At 43.5% G+C, this 26,996-nt stretch overlaps 1 protein-coding gene across 1 annotated transcript; it reads left to right on the top strand.

Annotated features, from left to right (window-relative positions):
* The first annotated feature begins 406 nt into the window (after window positions 1–406).
* LOC122496683 (interleukin 18 receptor accessory protein) lies at window positions 407–25,954 on the top strand. Its single transcript, XM_043603057.1, has 10 exons — window positions 407–668; window positions 2,699–3,017; window positions 3,114–3,303; window positions 10,813–10,963; window positions 15,220–15,285; window positions 16,746–16,869; window positions 19,375–19,526; window positions 20,672–20,809; window positions 23,418–23,591; window positions 25,168–25,954. Exons 1-10 carry the CDS (start codon window positions 596–598, stop codon window positions 25,539–25,541), a joined length of 1,761 nt encoding a protein of 586 aa, XP_043458992.1. The 5' UTR covers window positions 407–595; the 3' UTR covers window positions 25,542–25,954.
* Window positions 25,955–26,996: the final 1,042 nt, after the last annotated feature.

The raw sequence follows: 26,996 nt of genomic DNA, 5'->3' as shown, positions 1-26,996 counted from the left end.
GCTTCCTAACTGTGGAGAACTTGACATTTTCAATCAATTTGGGTCCCCTTTTCTGGAAAAGTTTCACTTAACTTTTTCCAAGATACTCATGGAAACATGCATGCTAGGTGATAACATGAAGGAGAAGAAGAAGAAGAAGAAGAAGAAGAAGAAGAAGAAAGAGGAGGATAAGAGGAGGAGGAGGAAGAAGAGGAAGAAGAGGGAGGGGAAAGGGAAAGGGAAGGGGGAGGGGGAGGGACAGAAGGAGAATTCCATGAAGAAATGGCACCAAAAGAACACATGGTATGGTGCAGAGGTCCAAGTGGTTGCCATGAGTTTGAGACGCTGCTCTTCCTCCTTTAGATGTACAAGAAATGACACGGTCAACAAGCCTGCCACACACTATTGTGGGCACGGGAAGGCTTGCTTGGGTGTGACCTGCCCTTTCAAAGCTTCCTGTGTGACTTGCATTTTGATAACTGGTTCTGATTTCTCCTTTTCTCACCTCTTGACTTACAGAAATGAAGAGGGTTCTCAGGGAAGAGCTCTGAAACACAACGTACCACAGCCTGGCAAGGGAACAAATTCATTCAAGTGATGACAGGACCCAGGGAGAATGACGCTTTATTTGGGCTGGATATTTCTCTGGCTTGTCACAGGAGAGAGAACTAAAGGACTGAATATTTCAGGTAGGGATTTCACTTTTCATGTTAACACTGTGTGTCTTGTGGTCAAAGTATAAAGTGACAGATATTCTGATATATCAGCAACTTGACCTGTTAATACAGAGCATTTCCTTCTTATTGTTAAGACGGGTGCAGAGGGAGAGAAATGACTGGGGTGAACAGCTTTCAGCTTATACCACACATCAGTGAGGAACCCAGTTACAATAGCTGGGTGTTCGGTGGGAGCAGCTGAAGATGAACGAGGGGTGGTTCAGCCTTCTCTAATAGGAAACTGCTATGGCTAGTGGCCCCTCAAGTTCATGAAGAGGGAGTTAGAACATGAACTTCTAAATGGAAACAGTGAAGAGGACAGACACACAAAAGAGCTTAATCCCTTGTTAAATCCAGCACTGTTTATAAATGTAAGTTAGAGTTTGATCTTTTCTTCCTTCAGTTTTGTTGAGATATAAGTGATATATAGCACTGCGTAAATTTAAGATATATAGCAAAATAACTTGACTTACATATATTGTGAAATGATTACCACAACAAGTTTAGTTAATACCCATGATCTCATATAGCTACCAAAAAAAGAAAAATAAATTTCCTTGTTTTTCAGTTGTAATGAGGACTCCCAAAATCCATTTTCTCCCCCTTCTTCTTCTTCTTCTTCGAGAGCATGTGAGTGAGGGAGAGGGGGAAGAGACAGAGAGAGAGAAGAGAAAGAGAGAGAGAGAGAGAGAGAGATACACACAGAGAGAGAATACCAAGCAGGCTCCACACGCAGCACAGAGCCCAACATGGGGCTTGATCCCACGATCCTGGGATCATGACCTGAACTGAATTCAAGAGTCAGACACTGAACCGACTGAGCCACCCAGGCGCCCCCCAGAATCCATTTTCTTAACAACTCTCAGATAAATCATACAGAAGTGTTTACTGTGGTCACTGTATTCCCACCACTCATGTATCTTATAACTGGAAGCTTGTACCTTCTGACCACCTCATCTAATTCTCCCACTCCTCATCCCAGCCTCAGGTAACCACAAATCTGATCTCTTTTTTTATGAGCTTGGTTTTTGTTTTGTTTCTGTTGTTAGTCTCCACGTATAAGTGACATCATATGGTATTTGTCTCTCTGTCTGACTTCTTTCACTTAGCATAATGCCCTCAAGGTCCATCCATGTTGCTACAAATGGCAGGATTTCCTTCTTTTTTATGGCTGAATAATATCCTATTGTATATGTGTGTGGGCACAACTTCTGTATCCATTCGTTTGATGAACATTTAGGTTGTTTCCATATCTTGATGATCATGAATTATGCTGCTATGAACATAGGGGTGCAGAACATCTCAACAGAGCATTTCTATCCTTCAGATACATTTCCAATAAATGAAATTTCTGGGTCATATCATTGTTCTATTTTTTACTTTTTGAGGAACCTCCGTACTGTTTTCCACAGTGGGTGTACCAATTTATAATCCCAACAGTGCACAAGGGTCCCATTTTCTCCGTCTCCTCACCAGCATTTATCTCTTGTCTTTTCGTTGATAAGCCATCCTCCCAGGTGTGAGATGATATTTCACTGTGATAGTGATTGTTATGTCAAGACCATTCCCCTGATGATCAGCGATGTTGAACAGCCTTTCATGTACCTGTTGGCTAATTGTATATGTTCTTTGGAAAATGCTTATTCAGATTCATTGCCCATTTTTAAGTGGCTTATTTGGGTGTTTATTGTTTGTTTGTTTCTTTGTTTTTGTTGGTTTTGCTTTTGAGTTGTATGCATTCTTTATGCATTTTAGATGTTAATCAGATATATCTTATTAAACATAGTGTTTGCAAATATTTTTTCCACTTCATAGGTTGTCTTTTCATTTTTTTTGATCATTTCTTTTGCTGTGCAGAAGCTTTTTAGTTTGATGTAGTTCTATTTGTTTATTTTTTATTCTGTTACTTGTGCTTTAGATGTCATATCCAAAAAGATCATTGCCAAGGGAGAGTTTCATCTTCTAATGAATCTCTTTGTTGTTTTGTTCCTTGTGGTTTTCAGATTGCATCACCAAAAAACTTCTTTGGGAATATTCTTCAGGGAGTGAGAAGTTTGTCTTATTTTGTGACTTAACAGAGTCACAGAAATCCCATTTTCACCACAGAAGTCAACTCTCACCAACCCAAGCCCCTGAAAACTTGCCCTGCAGTGGTAGTAAGGATCTAGCTGATGTCCAGTGGTACTTTCAACCTCAAAATGGAAATCCATTAGGGGAAATAACTAACAACTATCATCACATCATCCAGGACAAGAGCATCCTACACTTTTCGACCATAGGAATGCATAATGCTGGGTCGTATATCTGTAGACCCAGGATTCGGTATGTCCCGCATGCATTCTTATGAGAAAACGTTCCCAAATCTTATATTACCTGGATATAACCTCTACGTTCACAAGACCTTGTTAACTCTCCTAGGAGCCCTCAGGGTGAGGCCTGTTGTGTCAAGACCATCTTAGAAGTTAAGCCTAAGACCAATGTATCATGTGTACCAAATAACTTCGTATCACACGAGCAACAACTTCTTATTGGCAGCACTGCCTATATTAATTGCCCCAGCTTCAACTGCCAAAGTGATGCCCAAAGTTCAGAGGTGACCTGGTATAAGGTAAGAGCGACTCCTCCAAAACCGATGTGAGTATATGGTTTTCATGGTAACATCTCCATAGGTACTTTATGGAAACGTGGGTTTGAGAACCTGAGGTCTAGAGCTTTGTGAATACTGACCTTGTGCTTACAGAGAAGGCCTGGGTCCCTAAAGTGGTCTTTCTCCTAGGTAGCCAGAGTCTGATATTATCATCGTAAGAACTGTCTTTTTGATCAGTGCCAGAAAAATTTCTAGAATACCAGTGTATTACACATGAGGTGAGACATAACCTTAGGGCCATCTGCCAATACAGAAGGCCAAGTGGGTTCATTTGTACTGTCTTTGGAAAGCAGTGGGCATTCCTCGGGGAAAGGGAGACCCCAACAAGTGAATCCTGGAGGGTTTCTGAATGAAATCGCAGACTGGAACACTTTCTAAAGAGAGCATATCTGAGAGGGCAGTTACAGCAAACACAGGAGGCCGGGGTAACAAGTGTCTTGCGCAGGTGAGATGGGGGTGGGGGTGGGGAGTGCAATGTGAGGATGAAGAGGGAGGAGGGGGAAGGAAGAGGCAAGTTTCCTAATCATTTCAGGTTATGAACCACATGTGAGTAAGCTTCATAACAAAAACACTTCACATTATCATTACATCTTACAGTTTTTCCAAGTGCTAACAGATATATAAATGCTGCATAGGTGTCTCCTTCTTGTTGGAAGTCCAATACTTTGCCTTCAAACATCCTGCAAAGCTTTAAATTAGACTTCAAAATACATCTGTTAGTATAAAAATGTTGTTTTAAATTGCCAGTGATCAGTCAAGAAAGTGGTTCATGTTTACCTGTTGGCTCTATGCGTTCCAAGGCTCAGCAATCAGGGTCATGGCAGCACAGGTACCATGGTGTGGAAGACATTTCATCACTTGATTCTCCGGCGACTTGGTGACGATGGGTAGACAGGTGTTATCGTGTCCACTGGGGAAATAAGTACACAAGGAGGAAAAGTGGTGTGCTCTAGGTCTCACATTTGTATTTTGAAGGGACAATGAAAATATGCTGGCCTCAGTAAAATCATAATTTTAAGAAACACCTTAATTTCATCATCTCTAAAATGAGGGTAGCCAGGAGAGACCACGGTTCTGCTTATTCTTTTCAGTTCTCTTCAGAATAAAACTTCCCATGGTTCAAAAGTATTTGTGATCCAGGAAGACAAATCTGACTATGGCAAGGTGGGCTTGTTCCTAGGCCAGTAAAGAAGGCTTACCCCTAGTTATTTCAGATGAAATTGCATTTGAATTTTCAATGATTAGTATCCCTGAAGTGAAAGCTATTTTCACTTTCAGGTAAACATAAGCCACACAGTAGTTGCTAGCTTTCTGCATATATTGTACTTGTAAACTAAACCCGAAAGGCATATGGCATTCCCAGAAAGAAGCTTTATTTCCCTTCTCCCAGATCTTGACAGCAAATTTCAGGGTGTGTTCGGTGGTGAATAGGCATCCGCCAAAAAGTGGGCCAGCAATGGCGCTCCTTAAAATTGTACTTTCTGATGCAAATTTGGGTAGGTTATCATTCAAGTCATGTTTCCTAATTGCACGCGTGCGCGCACCTTACATATGCACATACGCACACACGTACCTACACTGGCACGTGCACACACACGCAGTAACCTAAAAAGTCACAGACCTCACAGAAGGAGTGTATCACTAGAACTGGTGACATTAGGCAGCAAATAATATGCAATGCTCCTTTTCTTCATGCTAAGCCCCAGGTGCTCATGTGGTGGGCAGGTCATACTTAAGCCACCTCAGAATAGATGACAGATGCTAAACACTGGCTGAGCAGAGGAGAACATGGCGTTATTGAATTCAGACGAAACTCCTGATCAGGGATGCACCTGCCAGATGCATATCCAACAGGGTGGAGGCTCTAGGAGCTTTCAAAATATGTTTAATAGACACATCAAAAAATTTAAGCTTGGAGATTCCTCACTGAAATATTAAGTGACCAAGAAGTCAGGATTAAAGTGAATTATCTGGTATTTACTCAAAGAACATTTCCTCTGAATTTTGCTAATTTCTAAAAATACGATAAAAAATGGCCTCAACAGACTTTATCTGAAATAAATAAATGATAATGACATTGAACGAGAAGGCATTTTTTGCTCTCCAGCTAAGGAAATCTGTGACGTAGGAGAAATTATCTAACAGGGCGTTGGGAGAGGTCTTTCTGCACTGGCACCGAGATACAGGTGTCAGTGACACCACTGGGGGCCTCTTGTCAGTTAGACTTGTGCCCTGGGTACCCTTTCCATTGGTGGTTTAAGACAATCTCCCTCATGTGCCACATTCACTCGCCACAATGATGACGTGGCTGCTGCGTCGTCTCTGGCCGGGCATTTAATGGAATGTGCGCACGCAGACCGGCCACTTCTCCTTCCCATTTCCTTTTGGCCTAGTTTTCTTGTAGTCACTAGTGCTGCCTGGCATTCTGAGAACTGGTGAGTATTTGAGACTGGCTGAACCCAAGATCGATGTGATTCCCAATAGGAAAGAAGTAAACATCATCTCGATTTGATTTTTGGAAAGTATCTTCAAGGTCCCTACAGTGGCCCCTTTTGTTGTTCTCGCTATGGTATTTCAGAATGCTCAAAATCCTGCACAACTTCCTAACATCTGTTCAGTGCTATAACCCCCATGTGGCCTAACCCATAGTGAAAACAGAGGCTACTTTCTTCCTTATTTTGAATAGTGTATCAATGTGGTCTGAATGGCATTAGCCTTGGGACAGCTCCATTATGTGGTTGATTCATTCTTAGTTGGCAGGTAAGCAGTTTTTTGTGTTTTTTTGTTGTTATTGCTGTTGTTGTTTTCTCACAAGCACTGCGATCAGGCCAATGCAATTTTGTGCTGGGTGGAATTTGTAACTCATCTTCATGATTTCACATTTGTTGCTGTTAAATTCAAATTTGTTGGTTTTAGCAGCATATCAAGAGGGTGGAATTCTGAGTTTGAAATCCACCATACTAGCCATCACTCCTAGATTTGCATGACTTGTAGATGAGAGGCAGGCCTGACAGGTCTTAGCAAAAATACTGAAAAGACTGGCACTGAACAGCCCGTCGACTCAGCTATTGATTCTAGCACGATCCTTTTAGTTATACGTGGTCCCTTAATCCACAACTTGGGAGGTATTACTACTCAACTAACTGAAAAAAGGCACCTAAATGTTGACTCATTCAGCCCATGTGTATACATTTTATTTAACAAAGACACCGTCAAAGTATTTTCCAAATGAGTCAGTCACTACAGTGGAGACAGAACATCTACTATAGTCCTGTATTCCTCTGAGTCTCTGGTCTATTCATTCTATCGTGGAAGGAAATGATCAGACAGCATGCCATGGCCTGAATGTTGACAGTGAGTGCGAGCTGGCTGTTAACCAACGTTTCCTTTTTAAGGGTTCATAGGCATCTGTTCAAATAACCCATTCAAGATTTCCAATTAAGAGGTAAGCACTAGTACAAAATTTATGTCTGAGTAGAATGTTATCAGTTGATGACTGGGGCAAGAGACCGGGAAGCTGCAAGAACAGGCACATGGGCAATGGAAAACAGAAACACGAGGGGCACATTCTGTGAATGGTGAGTGGCTCAGCATGGTGGGAGCGGAGAGTTCCCGAGAGGTGTAGTTAGGGTTAGAGCTGGAAACAGAGGCTGTAGGTTGGTTATGTGGTATGGTTATTGGGGGGTTCCTGTTGGTGTGATTGAACTTTGTAAGGGTGAATCCTGATCTAGGGAACTAGCAGTGGGAACAGAAAGAAGGTGGTGGGTGCCAGTGATATCTTCAGAATTAAATACAAGATTAAATATTTAGGGAAACGTGAAAGAGATGACTCATATGTTGGGTCTTTCTGGCTCAAATATACTCACAGCATTTAGAAAGTTGACCAAATAGAAGTAAATTCAATGAGGGGTGAGAAGAGGTCACAGACACAGATCTGGACATAATGAATCCTTAAAACAGATGTGAAAATGTCAAGTCCACCAGGGAGGATAGGGCTGAAGATGTACATGCCGAGAGTCCTCCCAGACTAGGTAGTGAAAGCCCCAGCAGGAGCTCGACTGTGTCACCCAACTCCAGGCAGCACCATATGCATAGTACTCCCTGGAGTGGCTGCACTGCCCAGTAGTATTAGAGCTTGGTGATATTAAAGGGTAATATTACAAGAACAGTCCTACTAGAATACATTTCCTTTGTTTTTCTGGCTTCACACATGCCTTTAAAAGTTCTATTTTCATGTGTTCCTCTTTTCTGCATGCCTCAGTTCTGTCTCGGACTTACTGACCCAATTCATACAGGTTCACGCTGGAGATGCTCCTCCTTCCATATTTTGTTCAAGACTGTTCACGGCTGAGCAAAACAGGCCTATTAGTACCCCTCTTTTCTGTTGGAATCATTTGTGATTGTCTTACCAGAATGGGTCTCCCATCATTCTTGACACAAATTGCCTCTCCCTTATCTGTTTTCTTTGATGTTTCCTTTTAGTTCCATCTTATTAAGTTTTTTTTTAAGTTTATTTATTTATTTTGAGAGAGAGAGAAGCGTACATGTGAGGGAGGGACAGAGAGAGAGAGAGAGAGAGAGAGAGAGAGAGAGAGAGAGAATCCCAAGCAGCCTCCGCACTGACATCACGGAGCCCAGTGCAGGGCTCGAACTCACAAACCATGAGATCATGACCTGAGCCGAAATCAAGAGTCGGACGCTTAACTGACTGAGCCACCCAGGCGCCCCATTTGTTAAGCCTTAATAATACATATGAAGCCATACTTTTCTTTTTATGGAAAAAAAAATCAGGTTGACTTTGGTTTTTTTTTGTTTTTTTTTTTGTTTTTTTTGTTTTAATTTTTTTTGTTTTCAACGTTTATTTATTTTTGGGACAGAGAGAGACAGAGCATGAACGGGGGAGGGGCAGAGAGAGAGGGAGACACAGAATCGGAAACAGGCTCCAGGCTCTGAGCCATCAGCCCAGAGCCCGACGCAGGGCTCGAACTCATGGACCGCGAGATCGTGACCTGGCTGAAGTCGGACGCTCAACCGACTGCGCCACCCAGGAGCCCCAGGTTGACTTTGTTTTGACCCATCCTCCCTGCAGCTTAGCTGAGGTCTTGGTCACGACTGCATCTTCTCCCCATTACTTTCTCATGGGACTCATGAAACATCTCCACTCCAATTTCTGCTCTTTGTATGTATGTTGTCTAGGGTTTTAGCTCTGAATTTTACCCCATGCTCTGAAAAGGGGTTCTTGACCCCTGAGATCAGCTGATAGATATTTAACCTTATCTGCCCTATTTCTTCGCTTCCTTTTACTTCCTGCAGCCTGCAACTGCCCCTCTCTGATCAGTTCTGACCCCCCACCTTGGTCTCCCTGCCAGTCTACTGGAAGTTCCTTCTTGGGCCACAGGAACCACACCAGAGACTTGGAGTGGGGAAACCCTGCTCCTACCAGTCAGCAGGGAAACGGAAGGGAAACTCCTCAATGAGAACATGAAACTCAGAGTCAGAGAAATTCAGATTGACCCTCAGCCCTCTCACTCACTAGCTCTGTGATACAGAACAACACACAAACGCCAGAGCCTCAGTTTCCTCCCAAAGCCTGTGCAACCCAAGTCAGAGAGTCCTTGGAATGAGTCATATGAGATAATACACGAGAAAGCATTTTATAATCTGTATAGATACTAGGTGATTTCGCTGTGTATGTCTTTGCTTTGGACTGTGTGGTAAGACACACACTCCAGGTGCTATTTGCTGGAGATTGGAAGGCCATGGGCTACATGGAGGTTAGGGGCTACAGAATTATTGGCAAAGGGATACTCAGCCATTCAACAAAGATTTTTTGAGCCCCTACTAGGTCCTAGCCCCTACTGATAACTTACATGATTCTCACGCTTCAAAACGTTTCAATTTTATATACTTTATTCACGCATCATTTACAAAGAGCTTACGATTCCTGGCCTGCTTGCCATATAGTAGAGACACAAAGACCAAATCCGTCTACATGCATCAGCCTCTTCACCTTGGCCCTCTTTCCTACATATATTCTCCGTTTCAAATATTTCTGAGAAGGCACTTAGCTTAATGGAGTGATTCCTACATACTCCTTAAGGTCTGATTGGCCTGGAGGGAGTAGCCCTGCTTCCTGTGAGTTGAGGCAAGGTCGCCCAAGTGCATCACACTCCGGCTTATTGCTTGGGACCTGCCTTCTTAGACTGAATGCTCTCTGCAAGGAGGGATCTGTGTTTATTCCTGCCAGTGTGTGCAGGAGCAGTTATGTGTCTTGGCACAAAGGCTGGTCTTCACAACTTCGGAGAAGGAGGTAACTATACACATCGTTATGATCCAAGGGCTATGCGCAATCATGGAGGTCTGGGAGCACGAAGGGACTGGTTCTGCTCAGGGAGTGTGTGATCACCCTCTTCTCTCTGTGAGAATCATCCTTTTGAGTTGGAGTTAAAGACTGAGCTGCAGCCTACCCAGGGGGAGAGAGTGCTGGGAGACACTTACAAACGGGTGGCTGATGAAGGAATATGGTTATTTCGGGAATGGCAAGTGAGTGGAGGGGCAGTAGCAGGAAAGGAGACCAGGAAGGAATGGCAACTGCAGCCGGGGGAGAACTTCAGACCTTAGAAGAGCATCCCTGAAGGATATGCTGAGTAAGGGAGAGAAATGTTCATAATTGCATTTTAGTTCTCATGTGACTTTGAGTCCGTCATGAGTTCATTGTGTCTCACTCACTAGTCATTCCTTGTCATATACACCTGTTTATGTACACCTGTTTAGTTATTTACTTAATATTTTAAATTTACACTTCACCTTTAAAAAAATAAATTTCACCTTTTTTTAGAGTGAAATTTACTTATTTTTTTTGAGAGAGAGAGGGCGCAAGTGAGAGAGGGGCAGAGAAAGAGAGAGGTGGGGCTCATCCAAAGCAGGGCTCGTGCTCACCAAATGTGGGGCTCGAACCCATGAACCATGAGATCATGACCTGAGTCAAAGTCAGATTCTTAACCAACTGAGCCACCCAGGTGCCCCAAGAGTGAAATTTATTTAAACAGGAAGTTTTATATTAGCCCCTCCCCGCCACAAAACTATGTCAATTTCTATAACCATAAATATACATGTTTTCAAAAAATTCATGGAGGTGTCAGTTATTTAGAGTACTATGAGTTTTCTAGAATATTCTTCAGGGTCCTGAGTCATGTTTTGGGAAATACTAGGCCACGTAACTCTTGGAAGATTAGTCAGATTTGGTGCCTTGATCTTAAAAGATAATGTAATTGTATGTGAAAATGCCTTTCATTAACAAATAAGACTCTTACCAATACAGTTTTTGAACAGAAGCCCTTCATACTTGGGTGATGCCCTTATTTGTGAAGTTTTTCTGTAAGTTTGACTAATATACAATATATATACTAATATACTAATAACAATTCTCTGGTTAGAGAAAGTTATTCACTTTTTTGTCCCTTGGATTAGAATGGAAAACTACTCTCTGAAGAAAGGAGCAACTCAATCCTAGTGGATGAAGTTTATGACCACGACCAGGGCATATATGTATGTGATTACACTGATTCAGATAACACAAGTTCATGGACAGTCAGAGCTGTTGTCCAAGTGACAACCATCGGTAAGTGAGATTTTTCATTTCAAGATTTGGGATTTGAACCCCTATTACCCAATTAAAGCTATCTTCCTTCGGTTTAGTAATGGTTTCCTTTTTGGGAAAGAAAAAAGATAATCATATACTGGTAGTCACGTGAAGCCTTAAATGTGGGAAAACATTAATTTCCCCATAAATCTAGATTCTGTCCCCCAAGGAAGGCCTCATTCTGGATCATATTCATGTTGTCACAAGTTGGGTTTTCCATGCAGTGATGAATCCTGCTAAGTTTTTGTAATAATTTAAAAAAAATGATTTTAAGTATTTCACACACAGAAGTGGCACCATGAACCTATCAGGTTTAACACATATTACTGTTTCTCTGCACACTTAGAATCTTGCTTTTTCTTTAAAGAAATGAGACATTGCAGAGACAGATTGAGGCCTGTGCTCTTACCCCTTCCTGCTCCTTCTCTTCTCAGCCGTAGTCCAATCATGTACCCTATATGCTTTCCATTTATGTCTTTATGCTTTTCGACAAAAGTATATATCCATTAATAAAATAGAATACTGGGGGTGCCTGGGTGGCTCAGTGGGTTAAGCATCCAACTCTTGGTTTTGGCTCAGGTCTTGATCTCCTGGTTTCGTGGGTTCAAGCCCTGCATCGGGCTCTGTGCTGACAGCATGGAGCCTGCTTGGGATTCTCTCTCTCTCTCTCTCTCTCTCTCTCTCTCTCTCTCTTCCCCTCTCTCTTTGTCCCTCCTCTACTCATGCTGTCTGTGTCTCTCTCAAATAAATAAATAAACTTAAAAAAATAAAATAGAATATCGTCTTATATTACAAAATGTGTTTTGTGTTAAAAACACACAGTACTGTTCTATCATTTTGCCAGTTTATACCCCCCTTAGTGAAGAACAGATTCTCATTATTACCAAATAATATTTGATGTTTACAGACTTTTTGACTGGTGTCAAGTGGGACCTCTTTCTCTCTCCCCCTTTTTAAATCCCAATTTACATCTCTCTGAGTACTAATGAAGTTTAATACCTTGTTATATGTTTGGTGGTCTGTTGGGTTTGTTCTTTCGTGCTCTATTTTGGCCCAGTCTTTTCACTGAGCCGTTCTTCCCAGATTTATAAGTATCCACATGAATAAATTATACAACGTCATTAATTTAAACATGGTTCTTGTCAAAACACAACAGGGTCAGTCATCCATGCTTTGTATTAAAGAGCTACAGAATGGTTGACCTAGCTCTTAGTAAACATATCAATTATTTTTACCTCTTCTTTTGGTGTAGGATACAAATTACATTAAACACCTTGAGGCCAAGGTAACCACTTCTGCCTACTTTCCTGGACTTCAGCAATGAACATTTACATTAGACTTTTCCTTGGAGGAGAAGTTAGAACACAAGCACCCCACTTGCGCCACTAGCCCCCTCCAAGGGATGTGTGATTCCTCTTCCCTCGGACATGCCACTCAGCCCATCAAGTTTTCAGGGGCTGAGTCTGCTTTTCTCCCTCGCCCGAGGGATTCCCCGCAACATTGATTGCATCTCTTTCGACCAAGCCTTCTCTGTCATCATTCCTGTCTTCCTCACTCATTCACTTTTTCACATATTCATTTTCACACAAATATTTGTGGGACATCTAATAGGTATCAGGCATTGGGCTTGGTGCTCAGGCTGTAAGAACGAATACCTGGACACATTGTCTGTGATCACCCGGAACTTCCCACTTTGTGGGCATACAGGCTGTCACTAGACAGTATGATGAGTGGGGAGAAAGGGAAGCAGTGGGGCATACGAGAGGCCCACTAAGCCCAAACCTGGACATACCACGCTCGAGCAAGAACAGAAGGGTGAGGACCAACCAGCCCAAGGAAGGTGGGAAAATGCCGTTGCGGGCAGAGAGCTGCAGTGGGGATGGACAGAGGTGGACAGACTCAGAGACTACGGAGAGGGTACAGCTGAAAGGACTTGGAAATTGGGAGTGAGGAAGAGGTAAAAGGAGGGATCCAGGATGAGAGAGAGTTGGGTTTTAGGTTGGGCAACTAGGTGGATTTTCTGTTGGACACTGATGGAGGATGGCCTTGCACGGCATACATAAGAACTTACACAGCAGGTCTGATGCACATTCTTGGAAGATATCTCTGATTGCTCACTGCACAGACTTAGCAAAGGAGGTGAGGAGCCGCTTTGTTTGTGCATCCACAGAACTTGATGATGGACTTAATGCGTGAAGAGGGAAACCAAGGATGTTTTTGTTTTCTGGCCTGGATAAGATGGTAAATGGTGACACTATTTCATGAAACAGGAAAGGCTGCAAGAGAAGAGGGTCTAAGGAAGAAATTACACATTACGTCCGAAAGGACTTTCGGTGATCCAAATCACAATGACAAGGAGGAATTTGGACAAACCAGTCCGGAGATGATAGGGCCAGAGGTGTAAATTCGAGGGTGGTCAACATGATAGCTAAGGCAAAAAGACTGGGGGTGCCTGGGTGGCTCGGTCGGTTAAGCATCCGAGTTCAGCTCAGGTCATGATCTCACAGTCCGTGAGTTCGAGCCCCACGTGGGGTTCTGTGCTGACAGCTCAGAGCCTGGAGCCTGCTTCAGATTCTGTGTCTCCCTCTCTCTCTGCCCCTCCCCTGCTCATGCTCTGTCTCTCTCTGTCTCAAAAATAAATAAAAACATTAAAAAAATAAATAACTAAAGCAAAAACACTGAATGAGCTCATCTGGGGAGTGAAGAAGAAGAGAGAAGAAGGCCTGGAACCGAGGACTGTAGCATTACAACACTTGGAGAGGTTGGGAGAAGGGAAGGGATCCCCAAAGGGGGTGGAGCAAGGGTGTGAGAACAGAGGGAAACTGTCCCAGGGCATGGTGGCTAAAGTATCTCCGGGCAGAGGGAGTAACGCTCTGCCTCAGGGGTGAGGTCTGAGAACTCACCGCTGGGTTTGGGAAGGGCAACGGAGGTCATTATTTACATAAGTTAGTGAGTACCAGTGGGAGAGTGGGGATAGGAGCTGTAAAGGAAGTGAAACTGATGATGGAGGAGAGAGATCATTCAAAGGTTCAAGATCTTTAGTAGGGAACAGTTCTAGAGAATGAACGGTACCACCCAGCGAGAGTAGATAGAACAAAAGACCACTAGCAGAGAACAAGGGAGAGAACTGATGTTCACGAGAAGCCCAGAAGAGCCCCCAAACACACAGGGAAGTGAACAGAGAGGCAGAAGGTAAACAGGAAAGTAGGGAAGCAGGGAACGAAAAACGAGAGGATTCTAAGAGGCCATGCCCAACAGTGTCCGAAGCTGCTGAGAAATAAAGCAGAAGAAAAACTCAGTTGTGTCCAGTGGATTTAGGGGCAAGGACGTCACTGGGGACTTTAGCCGAAGCAGTTTCCGTGGAGTGATGGGGGCAGGAATTGAACTCCATGGGAAGCGAGAGAATGGAGGAGATGAGCACATATCGCTCCTTTAAGAATTTGGCTTGGAAGGAAGGAGCATGAATGTGGCAAGGACATAAGGTGTAGGGAATGTTCTCTCTTTTAAAATGAAGAGACTGAGCATGGATAAATGCCAATGGGCAGAAACCCAGAGAAAGAGAGAGAGAGAGAGTGTGTGTGTGAGAGAGAGAGAAATATACAGGGAAGATAATGGAGTCATTGAAGGAAGGAGGTCCCCAAGAAGTAAGAGGACAATGTCCAGAGCAGAGGTGATGAATTTTCCTTGATCAGGAGATGGGCCATATTCAGGAGGAAGTCTGACCACAGAGCCCTATTTGACAGTTTGTGGCCGGAAACTCAGGCAAAAATGAGTAATGGAGGGTCGGACTCACTTTTATCTTGAAATAAACCATGAACTTAAGGATGGAGGAGTGGCCTCCGGTCTGGCTGATGTGGGCATTTTCTCAAGTGCATTCTTCTTCCGGACTACTCAGCCAGATGGTACCAAAAAGCAATGTTGTAGAAGACAGGAATGGGCGCTCAGGTCTGTAGCAGTTGAGCAGGGCTGGTGTGGAAGAAAACGCACCCGGGTGGACAAGGATTTATCAGGGACGAATGTTTCACTAGCACCTGCAACCTGATGTCATGCTCATCTTTGGAGGCTTGCTTTTCACGTGGAAACCTGAGTTCCTACTAACTTTGTAGACAATGCACCAAAATCGAACAGGGAGCGCCAAAGCATTTAGATCAAAGTGCTACTTTGCACGCACATCTTCAGCAAGCAGGCCTTCTGATTTCCCAATGCAAATAATAATCACTATTTTCATCTTTTAGTGAAAGACACTATTTTCAAGCCAGATATTCTGGACCCCATCAAGGACACACTGGAAGTAGAACTTGGTAAGGTGGGTTGTATTATCACCATTGAATGACATTGTGCTTCTGGGAGCAGGTCTAAGTGTCGTATTAAGGAAAAAAGTATTGGGATTTTAAGTCAAACAGAATTCCGTGTGAATCTTGACTCAGCCACTGGCTAGTTTGTTGACCTTAGAGAGTTATTTAATCTTTCTAAGCCTCAGGTTTTAAATCTGTAAATAGACAAAGAAAAACTGACCTCATCTGGTTTCAGTGAGAAATGTAGGATAATGTATGTTAAGTGGCTAGTGAACTGGTCATGTTCAATAGATTTTAGATTTCTCCTTACTCATCCCAGAAACAGGTGGTTATGTATATTATCCATTGATTAAATCTGTAAATGTAACCGATTTACCACCTGGAAGAGCATTAACCTTTAAAAACTTGGTGTTCGGTGTGGGCTTTAAGATACCTATGGAGGAACACTACATCTCCTGCCCAAGTAATTTGTACTCCCAAGTGATGTCTTTTTTGTGTAGAGGGGCAAAGTGACCTTTCTCTGGTCCCCTTTTATTTTATCCACTTCAGTAACATCTACATTTTCCCCACACAGCCAAATAAGAACTTCTCTATTTAAAACCAAGTGCTGGTTGTTCCAAGAAAATAAGTGGTTCTTTTAAATGCTAACACATCTATACTTATAGAAATAAATGTCAACATAGATACTATGGTAAAAGACCACTAGGTGGCGGTATCAGGGTATAGCATTAGCAATACCCACAGCATTGCAAGAATGCAAGGAAGGAGGAAAGAAAAAAACATTAATAATTCAAAAATAGCCAAGTTACCTACAGCTTCAATGAATTTGAAAACCCTAAAGGGCAGGGTGGGACATTATTAAGGTGCGAAGATGATTTTTTAATGGAGTCCTTAACCATTTCATGGTGAAAATATTGAATTTGAGGCAGAGTGTATCTGGAGACCCCTTGTAGAAAAAGTGGGTAGGAAGAGGGTAGTGTCATCACATGCATGCCCACCCATAGTGCATTGTTCAAGAAACTGCTGAATATCTAAATAATTCCTTCTTTAAACTACATGACAGTAACCTCACGATTTTAAGTTAATATGCAAATGTCGGTTAGTAGTAAAATGTTCTTTATTGACACATTATGTACTCAATAGCAGCATTAGAAGACCAGGCTGGTCACTGAGGGGACTCCTCATTTTCCTGGTGTCTGCCCTCAAACCACATCAGAATTCTTAGCGCTGTGACCAAAGAGTCACAAGTCTGAGATGTTAAGTGTTGCTCAATGGAGAGAAACATACCTGGTCTTATTTGCTTGTGAATGAGAGACCGGTAGATGTTTGGTTATTTCTGGCACGCCTATTTATCCTGCAAACGTGATTGCAGCAGTGAACAGTGTTCGGATGGCATCTTCCTCCTGAACAGGACAAAGTGTCCTCACGGACTTCCTTCCTATTTTGTGTGTCTCTCTCATTTTCAGGAAAGCCTTTAACTCTTAACTGCACGGCACGATTTGGCTACCAACGAGATTTTAAACCTGTAATAAAATGGTACATTAAAGATTCTGACCAGGAGTGGGAAGTTCCAACACCTGAGCAGAAAAGGTAAGAAGGAAATTAGCAGACCATATTCTTCGCAACCTACACTGAACACTTTTTAAAACACCTTTGGAAACCTCTAAAATGGACTCACCGAGATGAACAAGCGCGCAGTTGATGGTGGCCACTGGCGCCAACTAGTGGTGAATAGAAAAGGACAGAAATGCAAAGTGCAGGATCCTTTTCAACCCTGAGATCAGAAGCAGTTTCTTAATAGGGCCATAAAATGAAATATTTAAGCTGTTTGAAAGCCCAGGGTTTTTAAAAAATGTTTATTTATTTATCTTGAGGGGGGAGGGAGGTAGGGACAGAGAGAGAGGGAGAGAGAATTCCAAGTGTGCTCCACACTGTCAGCACGGGACCCAAGCCGTGTTGGATCTCACGAACCATCCCACCAACGGAGAGTTATGACCTGAGTGGAAATCAAAAGTTGGACGCTCAACCAAACGGAGCCACCAAGGTGCCCCTAAAGCTGAGTTTATAGCAATAGTTTGACGTTTAAACATCAAGCTGACAAGAAGACAGACATACCGAGCCAGGATGGCAGAAGAGAAGTAGCACGTCCAACCAATGGGAAAGAATGCTGCCCTCTGCCCACACCCCATTTTTCCCAGTGACATTCATTTAGAGTAGTGGTGAGTTCAGGAATCCAAATATGCAGAGTCATTTTAACAGTCTGGAATGTATGGAGAGGAAAATGCACAATAATAAGGATTCTGACCAAAAATATGTGAAGTGAGGAATAGTTGAAGAAATCCAACCTGGAAAAGGAAATGCAGAGGTGAGATATCTTGAAGTACTTGGAAACCACAGTGTTTTATGGAAATGAGGCTTAGTTTGTTGTCCAGATTAGTGGACGGAATTTACGGGGAAGACAGTTGGGCTCAATAGGAAGGAAAACTCTGTTATTCAGAGCTATCCAGTGCCTCACAAAACTGGACTCCGGCCACTGGCGGGATTACAGGTTTCAATCCGATTGGTCAGGCCTGTCACTAAAAAACAGAGTCCCTCATCTTTCCAAGATCCGTTCCACAGTAATAGACTATGTGTTAAGCACGTCCTTCTGGATTTTAAAAAGATTTCAATGAACAAATGTAATATCATTTTGAAAAGTTTATGTCATTACGAAAAAATAAAGGATGAATTTGAGAACAGCAATAAAAGTTAGCAGGAGCTTCTAAGACAAGGGAAGTCACACAACTTCTTTGGGTTTGGATTTCTGTTTTCCACCCCCCTGGCAATGTGACACTTGACCCCTGTAAGCTTCCACTGCACCATCTGTAATCTGTGGACACTTACGTCCACTTTACTAGGTCCCTGTATGGAGTAGATACAGTAGAGGTGATACGGTCATCACGGTTCCTGATTGGTAGGAAATATTCAGTGAATAAGTGTTGGTATTGTAGGGCTCCAAGCAACACAGCCTAAAATATCATCCACCCAGGCAAGATGCCTTAGTTAGTAAAGAGAGACTGTAGATTGGTAACCTTAGAGAACACAAATTGTGCATAAATACTGAGACTTACAACTTGCTGGATGGGGCAGAATGGCCCAGACCCAGGGCATAGGCTGCCACTTCCAAGCAGAGTGACCATGCACGGTCACCTACCTTCTATGCCTGGTCTGTATTGCTGGCCAAGTTAGGACGATCATACTCTTACCTTGTGGGGGTTCCTATGAGGAATGAAGGAGACTTGATAGTCTACATTTAGTGTTAAAAAGGGTGAGCACAAAGGCACCTGGGTGGCTCAGTTGGTTAAGCGTCTAACTCTTGATTTCAGCTCAGGTCATGATCTCACAGTTCGTGGGATCAAACCTTACATCCGGCTCCATGCTGAGCATGGAGCCTATTGGGATTCTCTCTCTCTCCCTTTCTCTCTGCCCCTCCCCTACTCCCTCCCTCTCTTTCAAAATAAATAAACATTAAAAAAAAGAGTGACATGGGGAGCCTGGGTGGCTCAGTTGGTTAAGTTTCCCACTTCAGTTAGGGTCACGATCTCATAGCTCATGGGTTCAAGCCCTGCGTCAGGCTCTGTGCTGATAGCTTGGAGCATTGAGCCTGCTTTAGATTCTGTGTCTCCCTCTCTTTCTACCCCTCCCCCACTTGTTCTCTCTCTCTCTCTCTCTCTCTCTCAAATAAATAAATAAACATTAAAAAAATGAGTGAGCAGAGAAACACGGTCAGCCCTTGGTGGAAGTGCATCATGTTCAACATTATTCTTAAATTTTTATTATAGTCTGTTTTCAAGGAGAATGCTTCCAGTAACGGAGGTCAGATGAGGCCCACAGTAAATTAAATGCTGGTGATGCATAAAACGATGCCCAGAAGATTCAATAATCAAAAAGGAACTCCCTCTGACCATCTTATGGTCTTCTGGCATCTCCTTCTATGCTTTGATCCGATAGCTCTCCCGAAATCCAAACTGTTGGCCACAAATAAGAATTCCAAATACTGCAAAAGTGGTCAATTTATGCTGGTGAATGAGTGGGGTATTTCCCCTTCTTTCCTAGAGTTAAATACACCAAAAAGGATGACGTTATAGAGCGTGTTGTCCACTTGAAAGAAGTCACTCAGAGGGATCTTCACCGGAAGTTTGTTTGCTTTGCCCAGAACTCCATCGGGAACACGACCCAGTCCATCCAGCTGAGAGAAAAGAAAGGAGGTAAGCCTGGAAGGTGGCCGCAGAAGGCACACAACTGCTTTTATCTGAGAGGAGAGGAATTTTCCTAAAGAAATATCCTGCTGATGATGTTGATGATGATAGCAATTAACATTTGTGAGAAGCCAGACATTATGCACTTTGCTCATATTAAACCATTTAATACTTTGACCGAGGACACATCACTAGTAATCACAATCACATCACAGTGATCCAGAACTGGTCCTCTTGACTAATACTCTTTGTACGGAGCCTGTGTTGGAAAATCCTGCCATCCATCCATCCATCCATTCATTCATTCATTCACTCATCCATTATTCTACAAACACCTAAAGGGCATGTCTTGTGTAACAGGTATTGTGCTAGGACCTAGCTCCCTTTCAGGGTTTTCTTTTCCAGTCTTCTGTATCCAGAGACCATGATGGTAGGGTACTGGAGAGTGGAGGAGAGAAGAGTCATCTTGCTCACTGCTCAGAGTGATATGTGTGTATCACAGACCACAGTCTTTGACAGACGGAGTGGAAATTCCTGATAAAGAATAGCTTTGAAATTTCCTTAAGAAGATACTCCGTGATGGAGTTGATATCATTCATTCATTCAATTAAGAACCGATTACAGAACAAGCAAGTTTTGACAGCTAGTGAGGCTTAAATAAGACAAAACTTGTGCTCGGTGTTGTGGATGCTCTGTAGCGGGGCTTCCGTCAGGAGAGGCGTGTGAAAGTTTTCGCGCATTAGGTACCGTGAAGAGTGTGAAACCGAGCCACGCGTGCCTCCTGGCCTCAGGAAGTTTAGACTTTTGTAGGGAAGATAGGGCATGAAGATAATTTATAATATGCGATGAGAAGGATGTGAATGGGTTTTGTGGAGGTTTATGGGGGAAAAATAACTAAAAGTGACCATGATTATTAGTTTCCCCATCCGTTTCCTGTTCAGGAACGTGCCATTCCCGTGGGTTCTCTCCAGTTCATTGTAAGACAGTTCCCTCAAGATATGATTTTAAGTGTTTCCAGAGTCAAGAGGAATGCTCCCAAGAGCAGTGATTTTGAGAAAATAATAGAGCCTGAGAAGGCGCTGGGCGGGCCCACAGCGTCAGCCCAAATGTGGTCTTGCAGAGACATTTGTTCATGGCTACCGTGTTTCCCCCAGTGGTGTTCATCTACATCCTACTTGGTACCGTCATGAGCCTGGCAGGCGTGCTGACCACAGGTGCTCTGCTCTACATGTACTGGATTGAAATAGTGCTGCTGTACCGAACCTACCAGAACAAGGATGAGACACTTGGGGGTAAGGTGACCCCGACCTGCCTCTGACATTTCTTCTCAGACTTAGAGGGAGAAGCTCAAGAAATGGATGTTCCCTGATGGATAAAGTCATGCCCCTCAGCCTTTTAAACCTTCTTCTAGGTGTGGTGGCTCAACCTGGGAGAACTGGGAACAGGTGGAGAAAAAATTTCTTTTCATTCCAGTTTCCAGGAATCTTGCTGATCAACGATGCTATTGCAGAGCATGTTGGGCTCGAAAACAATCTCTCTGCTCACCAACCTGACGCAATATGACAGATGAGCTAACATCTCCATGACTTAGTTTCCTCTTCTGGAAAAAGGGATTATGATCACAACCACAATGAAATTTATGAGGACCCATTGGGTTAAGAAATATTTATCATTTAGAACAGCATCTAGCACGTGGTAAACAGTCCATGCCAGTCAGGTGTATTAGCGACTTTGTCACTTGAATCCTGCAATCAGACAGAGAGACGTAAAATCGCGTGCCCAAAACCGAACTGCAAGATGGTGTTAGAACTCAGGATTTGGACCCAGGTGATTTGGCTCAGAGCCCCCATTAGCTATTACCTCAGCCTCATCTGTAAAATGAGGGGCTTGAAGATGGTGGCAATGTCCCCAAACATGTGACACTCTGTAAAAGGCAAGCACTATTACAATGAATGGAGCTGTCTGCCCATTTCCCCAGGAGACAGGATGATAGTGCTTCTTTAGAATAGAAGAGCTGCTGGTGTGTTTTTCCAGCCCTGGAGGTCTCTAAGATTAGGTGTACTGTTTTACTGGATGGTTCTCTTGCTTGCAAAGGGCAGCATCCATTCTGCTGGAATCCGGGGATAATTACTTACCTGCCTGGAATAATTAATTCCCACGCCGCTGCTCCTCCCACGCCGGGAATGCAGTGAAAAGCTGTCAGATTCACAGGAGAAGGAGAAGTCAAGAGATGCATCAATCATACCTTCCTTTCAACTAATTATTGAGAATTCACGCTAGAAATCCCTCAGCCAAGAGTGTTTTTTGAGATTTATTTTTTAAATTAGCTTCTTAGCGGTTTTGAATTGAACAAATTATTTAGCCAATGCCTCAATCATCCCCCTAAATGATTTATATTTCCTTTACTAAAATGTTATTTACCTTAAGATTCTAGAGCTTGTACAAAAGAGCCAATCAACTGTGACACTTTTAAATCTGCCCTTTCTCTTTTTACTTTGCACAAGACACTACCCTGATGAGGACGCAGACGCCGGTTTTCAAGCACGGTGATGCAGTGCCCTCTGTAGCTAATCTAATGTTTTACAGCAAAACGGCTGTGTCCTTTGAAGTTAATGCCGAATATCCAAAATTTTAGAGAGATGCAGAATGTCAGAGTTGCAGAGGACCTAAGAGAGCTCTAACACTCCCATTTGTTAATTTTCTTACTAAAGAAATGTAAATGTCTCCAGATGATAGAAAAATCCAAGCCTGTTGGAGTTTCACAGGGACGTGGAAGGAATCCGAGGTGACTGTGGTGTCTCACACATTTAAACTACACAGCACTTCCTGCCGGCCATGCCCCATGAGCCTCCTCCTTCCCCCCTGGGCAATGAGGCGCTTCCCAGATGAGCCTCCTGGGTGTCTTTCTTGTCTCCTGGACCTCCTCCACTCCCTCTTCTTCTTCTTTTGCTGGCATTTCCATCCAGGAAGGCCTCTTCTTCCGTCCACATTAAGCAAGCGTTCTGCCCATCACATCAGCCACCGGCGCTATTGTTTGCTATTTTGTAACACTGCTGTTTTGCCAGCCATTGTGCAAAGCACTAGAATATGACACCGAATGGATATGTCCAGACTCTGAAGCCCATGAGCGAACTTTTGAGATTTTCTGCCTCTCTTGGTTAGTTCGGTAGCACATCCCAGTAATCAACGTGCATATGTACTAATCGACTCAACAGAGGCACACGAGACTTTACAAATATCCTAAAACAAGTTTCATAAATACAGTTTCTAATCTGGAAGGCCGGGGGGAGGGGATATTTATCTTGTGCCCGGCTGTGAGCCAGACGCCACGCGCTTTATATACGTTATATCATGCAACCCTGAAGACAGTCCGCCAGGGAGTTACTATGATCTCATTTTACACGGCGGGGATTCTAATAGAGGTACATGTGCCGTCAGCTCTCTCGTTCACGTGCAAGGTGCTGGGTCTTGGCCGTGCTCCGCTTGCTGGATATTATCATGCTTTGATGGAACAGACTCTTCTTTGATGTGTAACTCATGAGACAGCAGCACTGCAGTGCAAAAAAAAAAAAAAAAAAAAAAAACCCAAAAAACCCAGAGGAACCCCTGACTAATGTGATTTAATCACAGAAGCCGCAACTGTTTGATCTGACCTAAGTGAAAATGCAGGACCGCGTCATAAATCAGAATTCGAATTTGGTTGGGCAATCGATACGGCTCAGCAGTGTGATTCTGAATTGGACGCAGCTGCTGCTTTTTATTGTTAAATCAATTCAGTAAGGAGCCCGGCACTTAATTCTTGCCCATTTGCCATATGACTCAAGCACGTGTAGATATGCCACGATAGTGAGAAAAACGTAAATGGCTGACTTTTTTTTCCCTAACATTTCTCTTCCTCAGATAAAAAGATATTTGATGCTTTCGTATCCTATGCGAAATGGAGCTCTTTTGAGAGTGAGGCCACTTCATCTCTGCATGAGGAATACTTGGCCCTGAATCTATTCCCTGAAGTTTTGGAAAACAAATATGGATACAACTTGTGTTTGCTTGAAAGAGATGTGGCCCCAGGAGGAGGTAGGTCCTATAAGCCAAGAGAAGATATAGAACAAAAAGAACAGTTGAATGCAAGTGCTCTATGGGCTTCCCTGCTATTCCTTCTGTTGGGATATACACCCTCTGGAATGTTTCATGAGCTTAGAATGTGTTGGGCAACAGCACAGAAAAACATGCATTGCAGAGATGTGCTGCATCATCCAAGAATAAGCCATCTTCAGAAAAAAAAAAAATATTGGGCCCTAGGGATGCCTTCCAGAACAAGATATTGCTCCTGGGTCCTCTGTAGGAAGTCACCTCTGTCATCCTGAACAGGTGGTCTCCCTGCTTTGTAGGACTCTGCTGGCCACAAAAATGAACAAATCAGGACACTATAGATGCTGGAGAGGATGTGGAGAAACGGGAACCCTCTTGCACTGTTGGTGGGAATGCAAACTGGTACAGCCACTCTGGAAAACAGTGTGGAGGTTCCTCAAAAAATTAAAAATAGACCTACCCTATGACCCAGCAATAGCACTGCTAGGAATTTACCCAAGGGATACAGGAGTACTGATGCATAGGGGCACTTGTACCCCAATGTTTATAGCAGCACTCTCAACAATAGCCAAATTATGGAAACAGCCTAAATGTCCATCAACTGATGAATGGATAAAGAAATTGTGGTTTATATACACAATGGAGTGCTATGAGGCAATGAGAAAGAATGAAATATGGCCTTTTGTAGCAACGTGGATGGAGCTGAAGAGTGTTATGCTAAGTGAAATAAGCCATACAGAGAAAGACAGATACCATATGGTTTCACTCTTATGTGGATCCTGAGAAACTTAACAGAAACCCATGGGGGAGGGGAAGGAAAAAAAAAAAGAGGTTAGAGTGGGAGAGAGCCAAAGCATAAGCATTTTGGTATAAGCCAAAGCATTATCTATTAAAAACTGAGAACAAACTGAGGGTTGATGGGGGGTGGGAGGAAGGGGAGGGTGTGTGATGGGTATGGAGGAGGGCACCTTTTGGGATGAGCACTGGGTGTTGTATGGAAACCAATTTGACAATAAACTTCATATATAAAAAAAATAAAAAAAATTAAAAATAGTGTATATAATTTGAAAATAAATAAATAAATAAATAAATAAATCTATTTAAAAAAAAAAGGACTCTGCTGGCCACAAATGTCAGCATTGGGTGAGGCGGGGCACAGTTCTTGCCACTCACCAGATGTACAGACATCATTCCTTCCCCCCATTTCCTCTGCCTCGGACACCCCACCAGGGAGCCTGGGACATCCCATGCCCCTCTGTTATCCCAGCCTGACTGATGCCAACAAGCTCTTCTCCTAGTGGGAGTGACAGTTTGAAGAGACAGAACACAAAGAGAGGAATGTAGAGTAGAGAGTCCCCGGATACTTGAGTGTATCTTCAACTGTTCATAGAGTTGATACAGGGAAAGCGACATAGCAAACCAAGCTATGGTTTCCTCCTTCCTTTCCTCCTTCCCTAAAAACCTTTGCAGGGAACCCTCTGGGTAGGTCTGGGAGATTTGGGGTTATCGAGACTCCGGGTTCAGCAATACAATAGCAAATGATTCAATTCCTTATTTCCAGCATATGCAGAAGACATCGTAAACATCATTAAGAAAAGTAGAAGAGGAATATTTATCTTGAGCCCCAACTATGTCAACGGACCCAGTGTCTTTGAACTACAAGCAGCAGTGAATCTTGCCTTGGATGACCAAACACTGAAACTAATTTTAATTAAGTTCTGTTCCTTCCAAGAGCCAGAGTCTCTACCTCATCTGGTGAAAAAAGCTCTCCGGGTTTTGCCCACCGTCACTTGGAGAGGCTTAAAATCGGTCCCTCCCAATTCCAGGTTCTGGACTCAGATGCGCTACCACATGCCAGTGAAAAACTCCAAAGGATTCAGGTGGAACCATCTCAGAATTATGCCTGATTTTTTTTCACTGGAAATGACTCCGTAAAACAGAAGCCACTGGGAGGAGCTCCCAGCCTACGGAATGGTAAAGCAGACCCTGAACCACCTGCCCTCAGTCCCTGGCGAGTAGAGACGTTGATGGACAGAGCACAGAGCATGAATCGGGCTGACATAAGATGGAGAGTGTTTTGCCGACCCCGAGCAAGCCTGATGGGCAAAGCAATGACCCCGAAACTGTGGTTAGAGCTTCTGATTTCCTCTGGACAGAGGAAGAGTAAATTCTGCAGACGCATGCACACGTTCAGCACACAACGCTCTTAAGATTTGCCAAGGGGTCTGAGCAGAAGTGGCAGAGATAGCCGCTTCTGCGTTGGGCTACCTATTGGCTGTCATGTCTACTATGGATTGTACATATAAATTATATATATTTGCAATCAAATAAATATTATTTTATTAGGAGCGATTGACTTGAACTTTACCTAAAGCTTCCCTGTAAAAACAAAGCAAAACAAAACAATTTTTATTCAATGTCCACCTGTGAACTCTGGAGCACAGAAAGCAAGTAGGAAAGGCAGACACCGGGGCTGGAGCGGCGGGGGGGGGGGGGGGGGGCAAGGGGCAGACAGGGCCCCAGTCAATCTCTACTCTGTCCCTGCCAGAAGCAGCCCCTGTAAGCAGGTGAAATAGAGGAAGGAGACCCTTCTGGTGGGCAGTGCAGCCTGTGCCAGACACAAGGCTTGGAGAGCAGAGTAGGGCTGACCTCAGCATCTCCTCATCCCCTTGGCCTTGGTGCAGGGCAGGAGGTCCCCAACCTTACCCTGGGCAGCTGAAAGTAGGAACGAACTAGGCCAAAATGCTCAGGCCAGTGAGGAGGCAAGGAATGGCCCAGCACTTACTTACAAAGTAGAAAGACAGTGACAAGAGCTAGCAGCCAAGGTAAGAGTTTGGTAAGTAAATGTAGAAACTGGTTAAAAGACAGCAAGAATGGAGCTTGAACAGAGCTTTAGCCTGAGCTCTTTGCCCATCAAGGCTGGCACTCCTTGTATGTGCTTCCTGACCGAATGATCTCAGTGGAGTCCTAGGTAACAAGGCAGGATGCTGGAGCACCAGGAGAGAAAAGGTGGATTTCACTCTCCTAGTCTGTTTTCCTTATGAGGGTTCCAGTTCCAGCTAGAGTTAAAACAGTGTTCTAGTCACGTAGGGTTATAAAACCTTCATGCTCTGTCCTCCTCGCCTGACTGGGATGATTCATTTGAGCCTAAAGACTAGCAACTTCTGGACTCATTCAGATGTAATGTGTCACCGTCACTGGGACGAACGCGATCCAAGTTCAGAGTGGCTAAAAGTCATTGTCATCTGGCTACCGCTTGGAGCCTGTATGAAATGGTCTTGAGCTCTTTTTCCGCAAAGGCTCCCACATCATAAAAACCACTGCGGCCTTGGCACCGAGAAACATCCTTGTTGGGAATTTCAGTGATAAAGTTAAAGATGAGTTAAAAGG

This window comes from Prionailurus bengalensis, chromosome A3, assembly GCF_016509475.1.
Source record: "Prionailurus bengalensis isolate Pbe53 chromosome A3, Fcat_Pben_1.1_paternal_pri, whole genome shotgun sequence".
Taxonomy (NCBI): Eukaryota; Metazoa; Chordata; class Mammalia; order Carnivora; family Felidae; genus Prionailurus; species Prionailurus bengalensis.
The sequence above is the reverse complement of the archived record's forward strand: the minus strand, read 5'-3'. Positions and strand labels throughout refer to the sequence as shown.

What these genes read in the sequence shown, in the direction of transcription:
- LOC122496683 (XM_043603057.1), top strand. Translation starts at nt 596, where the DNA reads ATGACGCTTTATTTGGGCTGGATATTTCTCTGGCTTGTCACAGGAGAG. An exon ending in TAAAGGACTGAATATTTCAG is followed by an intron (nt 669 to 2,698) that starts GTAGGGATTTCA and finishes TGTGGTTTTCAG; the next exon opens with ATTGCATCACCAAAAAACTT. An exon ending in CAAGGATGAGACACTTGGGG is followed by an intron (nt 20,810 to 23,417) that starts GTAAGGTGACCC and finishes TCTCTTCCTCAG; the next exon opens with ATAAAAAGATATTTGATGCT.